At 56.2% G+C, this 14,079-nt stretch overlaps 7 protein-coding genes across 7 annotated transcripts; 2 read left to right on the top strand and 5 right to left on the bottom strand.

Moving 5' to 3' along the window:
* Window positions 1–374: 374 nt before the first annotated feature.
* On the bottom strand, window positions 375–1,191 carry SDRG_16713 (hypothetical protein; the record flags this gene model as incomplete). Its single annotated transcript, XM_008622931.1, has 4 exons — window positions 375–599; window positions 651–865; window positions 913–1,058; window positions 1,141–1,191. 4 exons carry the CDS (start codon window positions 1,189–1,191, stop codon window positions 472–474), a joined length of 540 nt encoding a protein of 179 aa, XP_008621153.1. The 3' UTR covers window positions 375–471.
* Window positions 1,192–2,230: 1,039 nt separating this feature from the next.
* Window positions 2,231–3,884, bottom strand: SDRG_16712 (hypothetical protein). The gene has a single exon (XM_008622930.1). It carries the CDS (start codon window positions 3,776–3,778, stop codon window positions 2,306–2,308), a length of 1,473 nt encoding a protein of 490 aa, XP_008621152.1. The 5' UTR covers window positions 3,779–3,884; the 3' UTR covers window positions 2,231–2,305.
* Window positions 3,885–5,276: 1,392 nt separating this feature from the next.
* Window positions 5,277–5,819, top strand: SDRG_16711 (hypothetical protein; the record flags this gene model as incomplete). Its single annotated transcript, XM_008622929.1, has 1 exon — window positions 5,277–5,819. The coding sequence occupies one exon, from the start codon at window positions 5,277–5,279 to the stop codon at window positions 5,817–5,819; it is 543 nt and encodes a 180-aa protein (XP_008621151.1).
* A 3-nt stretch (window positions 5,820–5,822) lies between these two features.
* On the bottom strand, window positions 5,823–7,613 carry SDRG_16710 (hypothetical protein). The gene is made up of 9 exons (XM_008622928.1): window positions 7,497–7,613; window positions 7,404–7,450; window positions 7,223–7,357; window positions 7,015–7,178; window positions 6,711–6,971; window positions 6,565–6,670; window positions 6,373–6,518; window positions 6,243–6,331; window positions 5,823–6,186 (listed from the first exon to the last, which is right to left on the bottom strand). Exons 1-9 carry the CDS (start codon window positions 7,597–7,599, stop codon window positions 5,888–5,890), a joined length of 1,350 nt encoding a protein of 449 aa, XP_008621150.1. The 5' UTR covers window positions 7,600–7,613; the 3' UTR covers window positions 5,823–5,887.
* A 205-nt stretch (window positions 7,614–7,818) lies between these two features.
* Window positions 7,819–8,528, bottom strand: SDRG_16709 (hypothetical protein; the record flags this gene model as incomplete). Its single annotated transcript, XM_008622927.1, has 1 exon — window positions 7,819–8,528. A coding segment is annotated over one exon (632 nt), but the record flags the coding sequence as incomplete, so codon positions are not given.
* Window positions 8,529–8,860: 332 nt separating this feature from the next.
* SDRG_16708 (hypothetical protein) lies at window positions 8,861–10,187 on the bottom strand. The gene is made up of 2 exons (XM_008622926.1): window positions 9,932–10,187; window positions 8,861–9,882 (listed from the first exon to the last, which is right to left on the bottom strand). The coding sequence occupies exons 1-2, from the start codon at window positions 10,148–10,150 to the stop codon at window positions 8,923–8,925; spliced, it is 1,179 nt and encodes a 392-aa protein (XP_008621148.1). The 5' UTR covers window positions 10,151–10,187; the 3' UTR covers window positions 8,861–8,922.
* A 2,918-nt stretch (window positions 10,188–13,105) lies between these two features.
* Window positions 13,106–13,812, top strand: SDRG_16707 (hypothetical protein; the record flags this gene model as incomplete). Its single annotated transcript, XM_008622925.1, has 2 exons — window positions 13,106–13,695; window positions 13,719–13,812. 2 exons carry the CDS (start codon window positions 13,106–13,108, stop codon window positions 13,810–13,812), a joined length of 684 nt encoding a protein of 227 aa, XP_008621147.1.
* Between the last annotated feature and the right edge of the window lie 267 nt (window positions 13,813–14,079).

Genomic DNA, 14,079 nt, shown 5'->3' with positions numbered 1-14,079 from the left:
CCTTCGGACGCAACATGCTCTTCAACTTTGAGCACCTCACCGACTGGGCCGCCGCACACAAGCGCAGTATCCAGCGCATCGCCGCTACAACGAACACGAGACCTAAGGCCGCATTGACCATGACTTTGCGGCTCGCACAACATGCAGAGCAAGACGTTGCCGGCCACTGCCGGGCCCTTTGGGATTGTCCAAGCACGACCTAACGGTGTCGTCACGATTGACCGTGGCAAGTAAACCGAGACGATCTCAACCTAGCGTCTTCTCCCGGTCAAGTCGGGACGCGGGGCAGAATGTCCAGTTGCACGTCTTTGCATATCGAAGAACTTGCAAAATCAAGTACATCTCAAGGAACAAGCCATTTCAATTTGCTACATTGAAGATCATGTTTGAAGTAAAAAAGCTTGCTGGGTTCCTGAAGCTCGCAACTACCAACAAAGCCGGACACGGCACCACAAAATCGAAAATCCAAGCTCAAGCCGCCAGAGCGTCGAGGTTGGTGCGCTTGCCGTGGCGACGGTAGTACGTCCAGTCGCCGCAGAACGTACACATGTACGTGCCTGCCAAAAGTACCGTGTTGGTCGCCGACTGAGCGAGTTGGGCTAAAAGAGCGCACACTCGTTGTAGCACGGCTCCGGGCCACGCTTGCGCACGTCGCTCGATCGTAAACGAAACCATGGTGATCCTCTTGGTGGTGGCGCCATGGAGAACGTCGTCGTCTTTGTCGATAAGCACTGGGGTGAGCGCGGCGCCCGTGGGCGCTGCAGGAAGGACGCTGCTAACGGCTTCGTTTCGAGCTCCAAAGTCTGCAAGCTCAAGCATTGGCGATGGGATCTCGCCGGCCGCAATCGCCTTCTTTCGCGCCCAACTAGGACAAATGAGCAACCCACTGGTTCGAGAGCAAGGGCATCGTACAGAGTTCGTTTGTACGCCGCGAGGGGAGCTCGATTTGCGAGGCGCCACGACGTATTCTTGGCCTGGCGGGCTGCCTTGTTCTTTTGGATGTAGGCCTTCTGCTGCCCACGCACTTGCTTGTGGTTCTTCTCGTAGTACACCTTGTTCTTTTGGCTGCAATCGTCTCGGCGTGCACAGTGCGGTACTCTTTCTTCTTGGCCGCAATCTTTTCCTTGTTGGCCGCCGTACGCCTTCCATTTCTTCCTTGTCCTTCTTCTTGTCAGCGATGCACTTCCGCATCACCTCATTTGTCATGACCACTAGCCCACATACAGTCCGTTGGATTCGATGGCCAGGTGATTCTGAGCTGGCAGCTTCGTCCGGACAAACTGAACGCCCGTTGCTCAACGCTACGACGTGGGCAACAACCCTGCTATTATTCATGAGTGCTGCTACGTAGCAGCGGTCTGGAGTCAATGCTTCATTATAACGTGACCCTCCTGTCCCCGACGCCGAGAATTCGCTGTCCGTTGTCATCTGCATCTTCTGAGAACGAGTGTGCACTCGACGACTCCACACATGCAAGTGACACGTCGTCTCTGACGTCCAAGGGAATAAAATTGTGTCATATCCCTTCTGAGGTCGGTCGACAAGGGTTTCGGGGGAGAGCAACCCAATCGTCAGTCGTGATCGCTCTTCTTCTTCCACCTCGTCGTATAAAGAAACGCGACCAATCAGTCGCGTTGTGCTGCACCCTGGCTGCACCCTTGGCTGCAGTGACGACGTGACGATGCGACGCTGGCAAAGAGGTTTTGCGTTGCAAGCGCCTGTGCTTTTCCTCGTTCAAAGCGTCCCACGGGCAACTGTCTCTCCTCTACACGCCCTCTATAGTAGATAGTATAGTTGATTGGGTCTGTAGCGCTGTGCGACCGATTGCAGCCACTTCGGGACTCTAGTCGCGAGGAATGTTGTACTGTTCTGAAGGTAGCGTCGCGCCATTGAGAGTGATGCGGCCACTTGGTGCAACACGTGTCGCCATTTTGGTTCGTCTTGTGCAAGGTGCCTCGGTACCTCATTTTAACACGATGACACTACCCTCAACGTATATGACTCTAGTATCCTTGTGATCAAGTGGGTTGGACGAGCACCGCAAACTGTACTGCGGTTCCTGACCGTACGTTTCGACCAGCTGTTGGCAAGCATCTGTCGCACTTGCGTGCCAATTTGGTCAGGCTGTAAGATCACCAAGGTGTCGTCGTTGGGTATCGCGCAATCGTTGGAGGGGCTAATGTATCCTAGGACCCTGGCTAGAAGCGAGCAAAGAACCCTAGTAGGGGAAGCGGACAATGCTATGTAAAAACTAAAACGACACTAGAATTGAGGGATTATAAAACAGCGGATAGCGCAAAGCGGTTTAGGTCGAGTAGAGTTCGATCTTGAAGAAGAAGAGCGAGACGAGGAAACCGAATGTGGAGAGGATACCGCCGACAAGCACGGGAAGCGCGTAGCCCATCGAGGACTGGACGAGGATCGACGAGAAGATAAAGTTGAGGAACTGACCGGCGCAATAGGCCGAGTTAAGCGCACCGGCAAAGAGACCGAGACCCGAGTTGTCTTCGCTGCCAATGACGTGGATGATGCAGGCCATGAAGAGCGACTGGATCGTGTTCTGAGTGAAGGCGGTGGCGATGACAATGATCATGTCGATGGCGACGACCTTGCAGTACGCGAGGGCGATGAGGAAGATCTGCGGGATGATGGCCACCGTAAGGACCTTCTTGACACCAAACTTGCGCACGAGGGACGGGAGGACCGCGAGGAAGAGGAGCGAGACGCAGTTGTAGATCGTATCGGTGGAGCCACCGGCAAGCTGGACACCGTCGTTGTAGGCGTTTTGCTGGGCCGAGCACGCGGGGTTGCCGTTCTGGCCGCACTTGTCAGCGCCCTCCGAGGTACCGCCCTTGACGACGAAGCCGAAGAACTGGCCCTTGGCGCCGTTGTACGCCGTGAAACCGTACTGGACGAAGACGATGATGACACAGTAGATGGCGAGCGTCTTGGGGAGGAGGCGGAGACCGGTCCAGACCGACGCGAACGCGTTCTTGATCTCTTCGGTCTTGGAGACTTCCTTGAGCGGCACAAAGACCTTCTCCTTGACGAACCAAAGCACCGCGCTCGACGTGATGACCATGACGGCGATGAGGAGACCCATGAACGGCTTGACCGTCTGGTGGGCGGGGCCGAACGCCATGATGTAGCCCGAGACGACGAACGAACCAGCGATCGAGTAGGCGTTACCGAGCGACGAGGCCGTGACCTGGCGGTCACCGGCGAAATCGGCGATGAGGAGGTTGAGCGGCGTCTGCGTCAGGTTGAGCGTGATGTCCATCCAGATGTAAGTGAGGATGACAAAGACGGTCGTCCACTTGCGCGAGACTTGGTCAGCCGGAAGCGTGTCGAGTTCCTTGGCAGGGGTGTCGCCAAGCGCCTCGCCAATGTCGGTGCAGAACATCATGACGGCCCAGCAGAGGCACGACATGAGCGAACCCCAGAAGAGGAACGGGCGACGGCGACCAAACTTGGACGAGCAGTTGTCACTGAGGACACCGATCGAGGGCGCGATGAGAAGACCAGAGATGGGACCGACGAGCTGGACGATCTGGACCCACGACGACGAGATGAGGATGTTGAGAAGCGGGCCGATGGCCGCCCACTGCGCCGCCCAGGCGACGTTCAGCGCCATCTTGGGGCAGCAGAGGAGGAAGAGGAAGGCCGTCGAGCAGCCTTCAACGTGCTTGGACACCTTGGCGGCGTCGTCGTCGTCCTTGGGCGTGACTGCCACGGCGTTGTATTCGGATTCCTTGGGATCTTCGAGGTGCGAAGCCATCCTTGTGTTGCTGGAGGAGTGCGTTGAAGCAGGCAAATGTAAGAATGAAATGAGCGGCGGCGATTGAATCGGTTCGTTCCAAGCTGGTTCTGCTGCTCGCGCTCCGTCGATCTGTAATGGCGCTTTTTCAACAGCTTGCTTGAACCTCAACGTGCCACCCTGGTACTGTCTCCGTCACAAGGCCATTGGAATTAATCATCTTGATGTTTGTATGCGCACCCAAGAATTAACTTGCCCAGCTGGTTTGATCGCGTTTGCATCTGTATACTTGCTATTTGTATGCATTGTTCGTGCCCGTGTACCGTCGACACTACTCATGGGTGCCACTGGATTCTTCAACGAAAATCCGGTGCGACCTGGGCGAGCGCGGCGGGTGGGCGACCTACATACAAAGGCCAAGGTATTTACGCAAGCACCGCCTATTGTTTGCGTTGGTTGGCTTCCGAGACGTGCCAACTGCTTGAAGCGACCACGATTTCCTCCCAAGTACGATGTGACGCCGTCGTGGAGCTTGAAACGCTGGTTGCTACACGAACAGCAATGTATTCTTCTACCAACACGTGATGCCCAGCCGGTCGTGACACGGCGCGGCCCGTTGATTTAGCCGTCATAATTCCAGTACTGAAATTAAAAACTGCCGATCACGTGGACGGGTGGCGTTGATGGGCGCCGGTGGATGATCTTCAAGTGCTATCGACCCATCAGGTGGCTGCCTTGTTCGTTGGCGGTTGTTGACGGCTGCTGTTTTACTCAAGATAATGAGTAGACGACACTCTGCATTGGGTGCAAATGAACAAGGACAGACACCACACCACGATCATTTCCGTTGCGTTGCAATCGTTGAACGCAGCCTCTTTGTTGGCCTTGCGTTTCTACTTGAACCTGCCGTAACTTCAACATGTGTCTCTCTCGAAAATCAAGGTGAAGCTTGCACGAGTATGGTTCGGTGCACTCCATTCTTGGCCTTTCTGAGTGTGGGCTGCAGATGGCCTGCGTTTCTTTCGCCACGGAAAGCGTGCGACGAAGTTTGCGCGCCGGTGGCTTCTCGTGCGCCATTCGATTGACGGGCCCCGCGCCCCGAGCACCCAAGTGGCTTCTCCAAACTGATCCTGCCCCAGAAATCAAGCCACTTGATTCTGCGCCCGCACAGCCTATCGTAGAGACGCGCATCTGCGTCCACTCTGTCCTACGTCGCATGCAACGTTCGCGCAACTGCGTGAAAGAAGCTCGTCGTCGACATTCCCCTTCCTCTGGCGAAGCTGGCGAAGATCGGGTTTGCGCCGTCTCGACCAATCCGATTGCTAGCTTTTTACTGCCTTTGGATTGGTCAAAATAGCATCCACTCGACACATACCATTGGTGCAAAAAGATTTTCTTGATTGGCTAAAATGAAATAGCCAAGCCCTTGTGATTGGCTGTAAAAGGCCACATTTGATTGGCCCGTTCCCAGCGATGGGCCATCGTTGATCATCGTGCTTCGGCTGTGTCTACGTGTCTGATGCTGTCCCTTCTGCGTGCGTCCTCGGCTCGGGCCGGCGCCCGCATGGCCGTCCGCGGCTCTGTCTCCACGCGCGTCTTCACGCCCACGGCCTTCTCGCCGGCCTCGACGACCATGCACTTCTTCTCGACGCAGCGCGAGACGGAGCTTGAGGTCGAGAACAAGAAGCTCAAGGACGAAATCGCCGAGCTGCAGAAGAAGCTCGAGAACAAGCCCGGCAAGTTCATGGCTGTGATCCAGGCCAACGGCCTTCCGTTCCTCGTGTGGTGGACGACGCTCTACGGCGCGACGGGCTTTACGATCTACTATGGCCTCTCGCGCGGCTGGTTTGGCGGCAGCGACGCCGTCGACCTCATCCGCGGCCTGGGCCTTGACTCGTACATTGACCTGGACAGCCTCAACCCCGAATACGGCAACATTGCGATCGCCGTCGTTCTCAACGAGATCCTCGAGACGGTGCGGTTCCCGTTCTGTTTGGCGACTACGCCGATGATCAAGCGTGCGTGGGCCAAGGTCCGCAACCAGCCCGAGGCGACCAAGTAAGGACGCACGGTATAGAAGCTTTAGTAATACTGTGTAAGCAAATAACTGTGTTTCGCGCCTCCGTCGTCTTAGCGCACCACGCCGTAGGCTTCTTCCACCTCCATGCGAGAGAGCTCCTCGAGCGAAATGCGCTCCTTCATTTGCGCGTACTCGTCGAGCGCCGGCGTGGACGGCTCTGGCGGCCACGTAATCTCCGTGCGCTGGTTGCCGCTCCACTGCTGCTCGAATATGCTCGGCGACTCTTCCTGTACCAAGGTCTCCTCGAGGCAGAGCGGGTCGTCGATCGACCCCTCGTCGTCGCTGCCAGCAGCCGAGGCTCGCCATGTGTTTTCGGGCTCCTTGCACTCGCCGTCGGCAAAGAGGAGCCCTGGTAATACGTACATCACTACCGTTTAGCCATTCTGCGTTCGTAGAAGGACCTACCGTGCACACCCACACGGCCATTCGCGCTCACGTCAAGGTACACGGGTTCCGTCATGTCGTTCGTCAGCGCTGGCGCCGAATGATGGAGGCTAATGCGTCCATCACGACATGCTATGTACTGTGCACGTACGCTTGGTAGATGTAGTGCAGCTGTAGCTGCATGAAGCCGTTGCTCTTGTGCGACACAAACCAGTCGGGTTCCCAGACCAGCGGTATCTGCATCGCTGCCAGAATGCCGCAGACACGCTGGGCATTTGCGAGGTGTTGGGTTGGTGTCTACGCCTCTTCGTACACGTTCGCATTCAACCAAGTATTCTAGTACCGTTGGCGTCATGAACATTGTGCTGGCTTGGAAGATATCCTCGCGGTCGTCGTGGCGGCGCCGTGCGCCGTAATAATGGAGCACACACCACAGACGGAAGCCCGACCTACGTTTCGTCAAGCGTCCGGCATCGAGTGGGCTCGAACCGAAAGTAGTCGAAGAGACCGCTGGTGCTGCTACTGTTGTTGTTGCTGATATCGGACAGCAGGCTGTCGCTCCACACCTCGTGGGGGCTGGCTTGGTGATACAAGCTTAAAATGTCTTGGCACCATGTCCAGACGACCTTGTGTGACAGCGACCGCAGCACGACCTTGTGAAAGATCTCGTGTAGAAAAGCCGCCGTAATTGGGCGGTCGCCGCTCCAGAGCTGCGCCGCGCTCGGGACATTGCGCACGTTTAAATTGAACCTGCCATCAGCGTTGCGAGGCTGCCATCTTCGAGGCAGTGTACCGGCTGAGGCACTGCAAGAGCAGCTCGACGTTCGACTCGGTCGTTCGCTGCGACTGCGCGCGTTGGTTGATTCTCCCAATGGAGAAGTCAGGGACGTAGTGGTGCAGGAGGTGGCTTAGGAAGACGCCGTTGCGCAGCTCGTCGTGGTACGACTCGACATGGAGCTACATATTTCGTCTATCCACTGGCAACGAGCGAATCGACGTACTTTGTGCGGCCAGAGCGAGAGCAAGTTGAGCCACAATAGGAACTGCTGCAGTTGCTTGAGCGATATTTTAGGCCGACTCAAGTGTGTGCGCACGAGGTCCTCCCGAACGTACGACGTCGAGCGTGGCTTGAGCGGCTGCATAGACGAGAGTGGTTAGCGCAGACAGGAAAAGGTAGAATACCGTCGCGGGGGGCGAGTCGGGGGCCAGTGGCTCGGACTTGGCGATACCTACGCGCGCTTCCTGAGCCTGCAATACGACGCATAAATGACGCACTTGCTCGAGACGAGGACCGGCGCGGCAGTAAAATCACGCGTTGGTTCCCGCCGCGCAACGAGACGAAGCGCTGCGGCCCCGTCGGCGCGTCCCTTCGGTGCATGCGACCGTTTCGCAAGGACTATCTTTGCTACGAACATATACAGTGGCTGTTGTTCGAGACTTGAGTCGTTCGTTGGACAAACTAGGAATTGGTGGCGAGTCTCGACTCGACTCGGCCCAGTGCACTACCGAGGCGTTTGCTGGAGCATTCCGCGGTTATCTCTCGCGCGCGACGAGCGCAGCTGCCATCTCACGCAGCAGGTTGACCCAACGACACGAGTAGAGCAACGAGATGGCCATCGCAATATTATGTCTCATTTAGCGTGTAGGAGGATAGGAGGATAAACGTGCAGAAGCCTTAGGGGTTGATGCGACGGGACATCCACGCGGGATCTGTAGCGACATCGAGCGTGTCGACTTGGGCAAAGCTGTCGTGGAGACGGAGGTACTTGACCTGCTTGGGCCACAGCACGAGCACAAGAAACGTGGGTGGCGGCGTCGCTGATGATACCACCGGCACGGGCGCGTCCGTAAATGGTGTGTTGGGCTCCGGCCAAAAGAACTGCTGCCGCATGCTTTCGCGGAGCTTGTGCCACAGCTGCGTGCGCAAGCCTTTGGCGTCGGCGTCGGGCGTCACAAGCTCCACGTCGCCCGCGATGCGGAACTGTTCGCCATTCTGCGGCAGCCACCAAGCAACCTCGCACGCAGGGTTGGCCGTCAGCTGGGCGACCTTGGCGCTGCGCGCATCTGTGATCATGGTCAAGCCCGTCTCGCCTTCAAAGCCACGGAAAACAACCGTCCGGCATTGGGGTGCGCCGTCTTGGGCCACTGTCGCCATCTGCAGGTAGTGCGTGCCGGGAATGTGCCGGTTGGCCTCAATCGCCTCATGGAGGCGCTGCTTCCAGGGCGTCAAGCTACTTGCGCTGCGGCTCTTCGTCATCGTCCTGCACCGACGTCTGATCGCGTGGGCTGCTTGGGCGCAAAACATCGCGATCCGCCAGTCGCACTTAATCGGATGGCTCCATATCGAGTGTCACGGGTCGAAGTTTTGCTTCATATTAAATAATGTATGCTATGGGGGTAGGTCTTCAAAGTCTGAAATACCCTCCAAAAATGGATGTCACGCTTGATCGTCGGCGGCCTTCACGTTGGCAGACCGATAGATAGATAGATAGATAGATAGATAGATAGATAGATAGATAGATAGATAGATAGATAGATAGATAGATAGATAGATAGATAGATAGATAGATAATGTATGATCGCGTCCATCGACGTCCCATGCTTCACGAGTCCTTTCCTTGTCGTTTGATCAACCGCAGTGTGCAAAACACAACACACATTTTCAACATGTTAAATAACAAGCGACGAGATATTCCCGTTCTCACTGCTCGGTGTCTTCCGAGATGCTGGACCACGACCGGTGGGTCGACGGTTTGCCCGAGATCCAAGATGTGCCGCCGCGACCCGAGAGCAATTCCTTGGTCTCCATGCTCTGCCGGAGTAGTTGCTGCAGCACGACCTGCGGTGTCAACGGCTGCGGACGCTCGACGTACGAAGCGACGAGGCGTGCGAGTCGGTTGAGGTGGTGCACGACGTCGTCATGAAGCGTCGCACTGCGCTTGCTCGCGACCGTGTCGAGCACGGCGAGGGTGCCGATCGCGACGCCGGACGACCCAAGCACGATCGGCGCGCCGGCGTAGAAGCGAATGCCGGTCGCCGACGCGACGAGCGGGTTTTTGGCAAAGCGCGAGTCGCGAAGCGTGTCGGGCACGACGATCGGCCGCGGCGCGTGCAGCGTCGAGGCGCAGAGCGAAACCTCGCGCGGCACCTCGGGGACGAAGAGACCGACGCTGGCCTTGAACCACTGCCGGTGCGCGTCCATAAAGCTAATGTACGCGATCGGACAGTTGGTGAGGTCGCTCAAGAGGCTGCAGATCGTGTCGTAGGTTGCCTCCCGCGGCGAGTCGAGAATGTGGAGCTGCCATAGCGCTTGGAGCCGCGCTTGCTCATTCGAGTGCATCCAAAGTTCCTCGATGCTGGGCGGCGCATCCTCTTTGAGCGAGCAGTACGGCGATGACGGACATGTTGAGGCTGTGAACGACGCCGACGACGCCAGCGACTTCTCTTCCAGTAGCGGAATCGTTGGCGTTGTGGCAAAGAACGTGCCAGGCGTCGGCGATGCTGGTGGCGACGGCAGCTTGGAGACGCGTGTAGTTTGCGTCGACGCGTAGCACGGTGGGCACACCTTGATGTGTCGTTGCTGCGGCTTGTGCTTGCGCTTGGTATCGTGCGTCACCAAGCACACACGCCGGGCGCACTGCCGGCAGATGATCTCGCCACACTATCACAACGGTCCATGCTCTACCATGCTCGAGACCGCTTCTTCGTACCATGCGGCAGTGTTGCTTGCGGCGAAAGAAGGTAAAGCTGTGCCCACAGCCGTGACACGCCGACCGGTGGGCGTCGTGGACCCAGTGGGCTTGCGAGATGCTCCATGCATGCCACTGCCCGAGCGAGACGTCGAGGACGACCTCGGGGCGCTGGGCCTTTTGCTGCTGGACGTACCAGAGGTTCGGCGCGCTCAAGGCAGCGTTGGGATGCATCAACATGCACGATAATCTCTCGACTGGTCTCGGCCGATTGACGACGCCGCGATCTGATCTGGCGCAACCACGTCGCGATATCCGGATAAAGCTAAAACCACCAATCACATACCTGCGTTCGAGTATCTTCCGGATAATGGACCGTAGCTGTGCCAGTCAACGTCCGACGCTGCCACAAAAAAGAACGCGCATTACACCAGACAAATCAGAGGACGCTCGAGGCGTCATGCATCGCGTCGCTGTGCTGTAGCTACGCAATAAGCTCTAAGAAATGGTTTGTCTGGTGTTAAAGTGACAATTTCAAGGGCAAAACCGAGGTCACACCATCGCTCGATCTTCGCTCGATACGAGCTGTCTTCGGCAGCCACATGTTTGTAGCGTGATCGAACGTAACACTACATTTAGAGTCACATTGGCGCAGACGATGTTTGCAATCACCTTTTTTCTGGTCGTTGGCCACTCGGAAAAACTGCACAAGCAAGCGTTCAACTGTGGTTTCGAATCGATCGGTGCAAGTGCCATTTGCAACAACCCAATCGACGACGACGTATTGGGTTTGCTTGTATTGAATTTTTCATTCGGTATTGTATGTACAGCGCCTCCTCGCACGAATACACAAGCCTTTGTAATGCGGTTATCAAAGCCACACAATATATTGTACGTGGCCTAGCCCAGTGCAAAGTGCCCACGTGTTCGTGACGTCATGCAATCGAGCACCAAAATCTTGAGGAAAGGCCAAGGTGCTCGAAGAGTGAACAATCACATGTTGCCCGATGACGTTCGCAGCCCGTGGTCTATCGCGGGGGTAGATTCCTGTATTTAGTTGGCATAGATGCTCGTCTATGTATGCTGTGATGATGGCCTTTCTGTGAATGGGCCTTTCTCTTGCGATATAACGCGCTTGACCAGAAGGCATTATGGCGGTACGTGATGGGGGTGCCTGCGCTTGTTGCGTACCATCGGTTTCTCGATTCGAATCAAGAAGACGAATTCATCGCTGAGACTAAAAGAGTTTTACACGCAGGCGATTCTTGTTGTAGTCCAAAGCCCAAACCCATGCTGCTGGCAGGTTGCTGGTTCTCCTGAGCGTGCTCCCTCCATAGCCATAAAACGCTGTGATTGATTAAAAAGGGTGTGCACTTTGTCCGAATGATAGTATTCTGATTGGTGTAAAAGGGAGAAGAATATCAATGTATCGCGTGTGGCGATGTTCATTGAACAAACGGCATCGAGCGCTGATGACGGAAGCATAAATGAAAGGGCACCTTGTACCCACAACGTGAGATCTTAGAGGATTCAATAGCTGGAGTAAGTGCTGATATGGTTGAACATGTGAAAGATCTGGATGCGCTAGGGCCTCATCTTGGAAGACAACCGTGTACTACAATTGCTCCGTGCTCCCGGTCCTTCTATACAACTGTGGCATGCCGCCGCTCGTTACTTTGTCCCGCCCGAGGCACCCCGTTTTGAGGCCGCACCAGGCTCACGCTGCCGATTGACCTGCACCGCGACCTTCAGTCACTGACGCCACCTTAGTGATTGGGGTCTCTCGATAACCTCAAGAAACTGCGCAGCTTTGTCGCCGAGAGCGAAGCCTGTAAGGCCTTACGAAGCGTGTAGTCATGGGCTTCACTCGCGGCCACAAGCGCCCCCGGGCGAGTACAGAAGAGCAAGACGAGCCTCCGCGCCTGCGTAGCCACGGCCCGGTAAGCGAAAGAAGAGGAAAGAATTGGTCATCTCTACGCATTGAAGTATTTGTAATGATGAGAACGTGAACTAGGTGAAGCAACGCTCGCCCCAGAAAAGAGCAATTTATTGCCGAAGATTTGAACATGACCTTATATGGAGCGAAGAAAAAGCGGAGGTCGTATTTGACATGCGTGAGATAACACTGAATAATTGACTTTAGCCACTCATTGCGTCATTGAATTGTGAACAAGCATGTAATGGTCAGACTGGTACTAGTACGATGGGAACAACTCGCCGCTCCTGGCGAGAAGCTCGCGGGGACGAAGCTTTGGAGCCAATACATGTATGGATCGGCCGAGGTCAAGCATGCATCATGACCTTTTCAATAACATCTCTACGACATTCCACACTCAGATCACTAGTACCGGATAGCGTAACTGCGAAAGCCTAGGGTACTGAAAGACCGTCAAAGGGTCACGTTTTATATGGGTTTGACGCAATGAGTTTAAACCGGGTACATCTAGTCCTTGTCTTGTCCTACACTGTAGGAGTAGGTGTCTTGTCTGTACAGCGCCAGATTCTGCGCCAGGATGTCATTGGTACATGTCCCGCAGCCAACTACGCATCAACCTGGATTTTGTATGCGCGGATATATCCTGTACTGGATTGACGTTGCATCGACCAATCAGCGATGTTGTACCGTCTCTCCACCAATCATGCGACAGGATTACACCCTTCTTGCGGCCTGGCAACTGTCACGGTGCAGAGGACACCGCAGGTTCACGAAACACAATAAGAACTCGACTTCTGAGCGAGTGCTCTCCGAGGCTGATACTACCCACAAATACTTCAACAACACGAGCTCTTGTTAATACCAGTATTGAATACATGCACCTTCTCGAAGCCAATGCGACGACGGACGGGCGCACTTCGAAATATCCTGCCATGGCTGCAGATGGCGTTCAACTTGAAGTACAACGTACCACGGTTCATGCACGCAACCTTGGCCACGCGCAAGTGCTTTGCATACAAACCGCCAAGCTTTGCGCTTTTACGAACCAGGATTTATCGGCTTTGCACATCGATCGCTGCGTCGTCAAACATCCTCTGAGAACCACCCACGAACACGCGATTGCCCCCGAAGCCCCACGCTCGTAAACGTACGGCTGAGCCACCTGTTGAAGTTGCGAAACCAATGGGTGACTCTGTGCATGGCCAGCCACGCCGGTTGTGGTTTTCATTTTCCATTTTGCTGTCAAGCACCAACACAAGATGCTTCGCCGCACGGTGCTCTTCCTCGCCGCGCTCGCGGCCACGATCGCCGAGGCGGTTGTGCCCGTCAACGTCATGCTCGCCCTCGACACGGTCGTCTTGGACGGCGCGGGCAACACCCAACTCAAGGACCGCACCAAGCTCGACACGCAGTTCGGCAAGCTCAAGGCCAACGGGGCGACCGGCATCATGGCCGACTGCTGGTGGGGCCTCGTCGAGAAGGCGGGGCCGCGCCAATACAACTTTGCCGCGTACCTCGACATGGCGCAACTCGCGGCCAAGCACGGGCTCACGATTCAAATGGTGCTCTCGTTTCACTCGTGCGGCGGCAACGTCGGTGACGCGTGCAACATCCCGATTCCGAGCTCGTGGTTCACGCGCAACGACGTGTGGTACACGACGCGGTCGGGCTTGAGTGACCCCGAGTACATCTCGCTCTGGGCGGACGCGACGCCACTCGACAAGTTTGGCCGGACGCCCATCGACATGTACCGTGAATTTATGACGGCTTTCAAGACCAAGGTCATGGACGCTGTCCCCAACACGGTGGTTGAAGTCCAGATCGGCGCCGGGCCCGCGGGCGAGCTCCGGTACCCGTCGTACCAGCTGCAAGGCGGTCGTTGGAGCTACTGCGGCATTGGCGAGTTTACGAGCTACGACGCGTTCGCGGCCAAGAGCATTGCGGCCCGCGCAAATGCTACCAATAACCCGTCGTGGGGCCTTACGTCCGGTCCGGCCAACGCCGGCAACTTCAACTGCCTTCCTGGTGTCTCGGGTGACTGCCCTTTCTTCTTGGACAACGGTTTTGACAACTATGCGAGTGCGTACGGCAAGTTCTTCCTCGACTGGTACTCCTCGTCGCTCTTGGACCACGGCCGCGCGCTTTCCAAGGCCGGCCGCGCCGTCTATGGCGCGTCGACGACGCTCTCGATCAAGGTCTCGGGCATCCACTGGTGGTACAACTCGAACCACCA

Source organism: Saprolegnia diclina (assembly GCF_000281045.1).
Source record: "Saprolegnia diclina VS20 unplaced genomic scaffold supercont1.148, whole genome shotgun sequence".
Lineage (NCBI taxonomy): Eukaryota > Oomycota > Saprolegniomycetes > Saprolegniales > Saprolegniaceae > Saprolegnia > Saprolegnia diclina.
This window is presented reverse-complemented; position numbering and strand designations above follow the sequence as displayed.

What these genes read in the sequence shown, in the direction of transcription:
- SDRG_16712 (XM_008622930.1), bottom strand. Translation starts at nt 3,778, where the DNA reads ATGGCTTCGCACCTCGAAGATCCCAAGGAATCCGAATACAACGCCGTG.
- SDRG_16710 (XM_008622928.1), bottom strand. Translation starts at nt 7,599, where the DNA reads ATGCACCGAAGGGACGCGCCGACGGGGCCGCAGCGCTTCGTCTCGTTG. An exon ending in CCGGTCCTCGTCTCGAGCAA is followed by an intron (nt 7,451 to 7,496) that starts GTGCGTCATTTA and finishes AAGCGCGCGTAG; the next exon opens with GTATCGCCAAGTCCGAGCCA. An exon ending in CAATGTTCATGACGCCAACG is followed by an intron (nt 6,519 to 6,564) that starts GTACTAGAATAC and finishes GAAGAGGCGTAG; the next exon opens with ACACCAACCCAACACCTCGC.
- SDRG_16708 (XM_008622926.1), bottom strand. Translation starts at nt 10,150, where the DNA reads ATGTTGATGCATCCCAACGCTGCCTTGAGCGCGCCGAACCTCTGGTAC. An exon ending in GCAAGCAACACTGCCGCATG is followed by an intron (nt 9,883 to 9,931) that starts GTACGAAGAAGC and finishes CCGTTGTGATAG; the next exon opens with TGTGGCGAGATCATCTGCCG.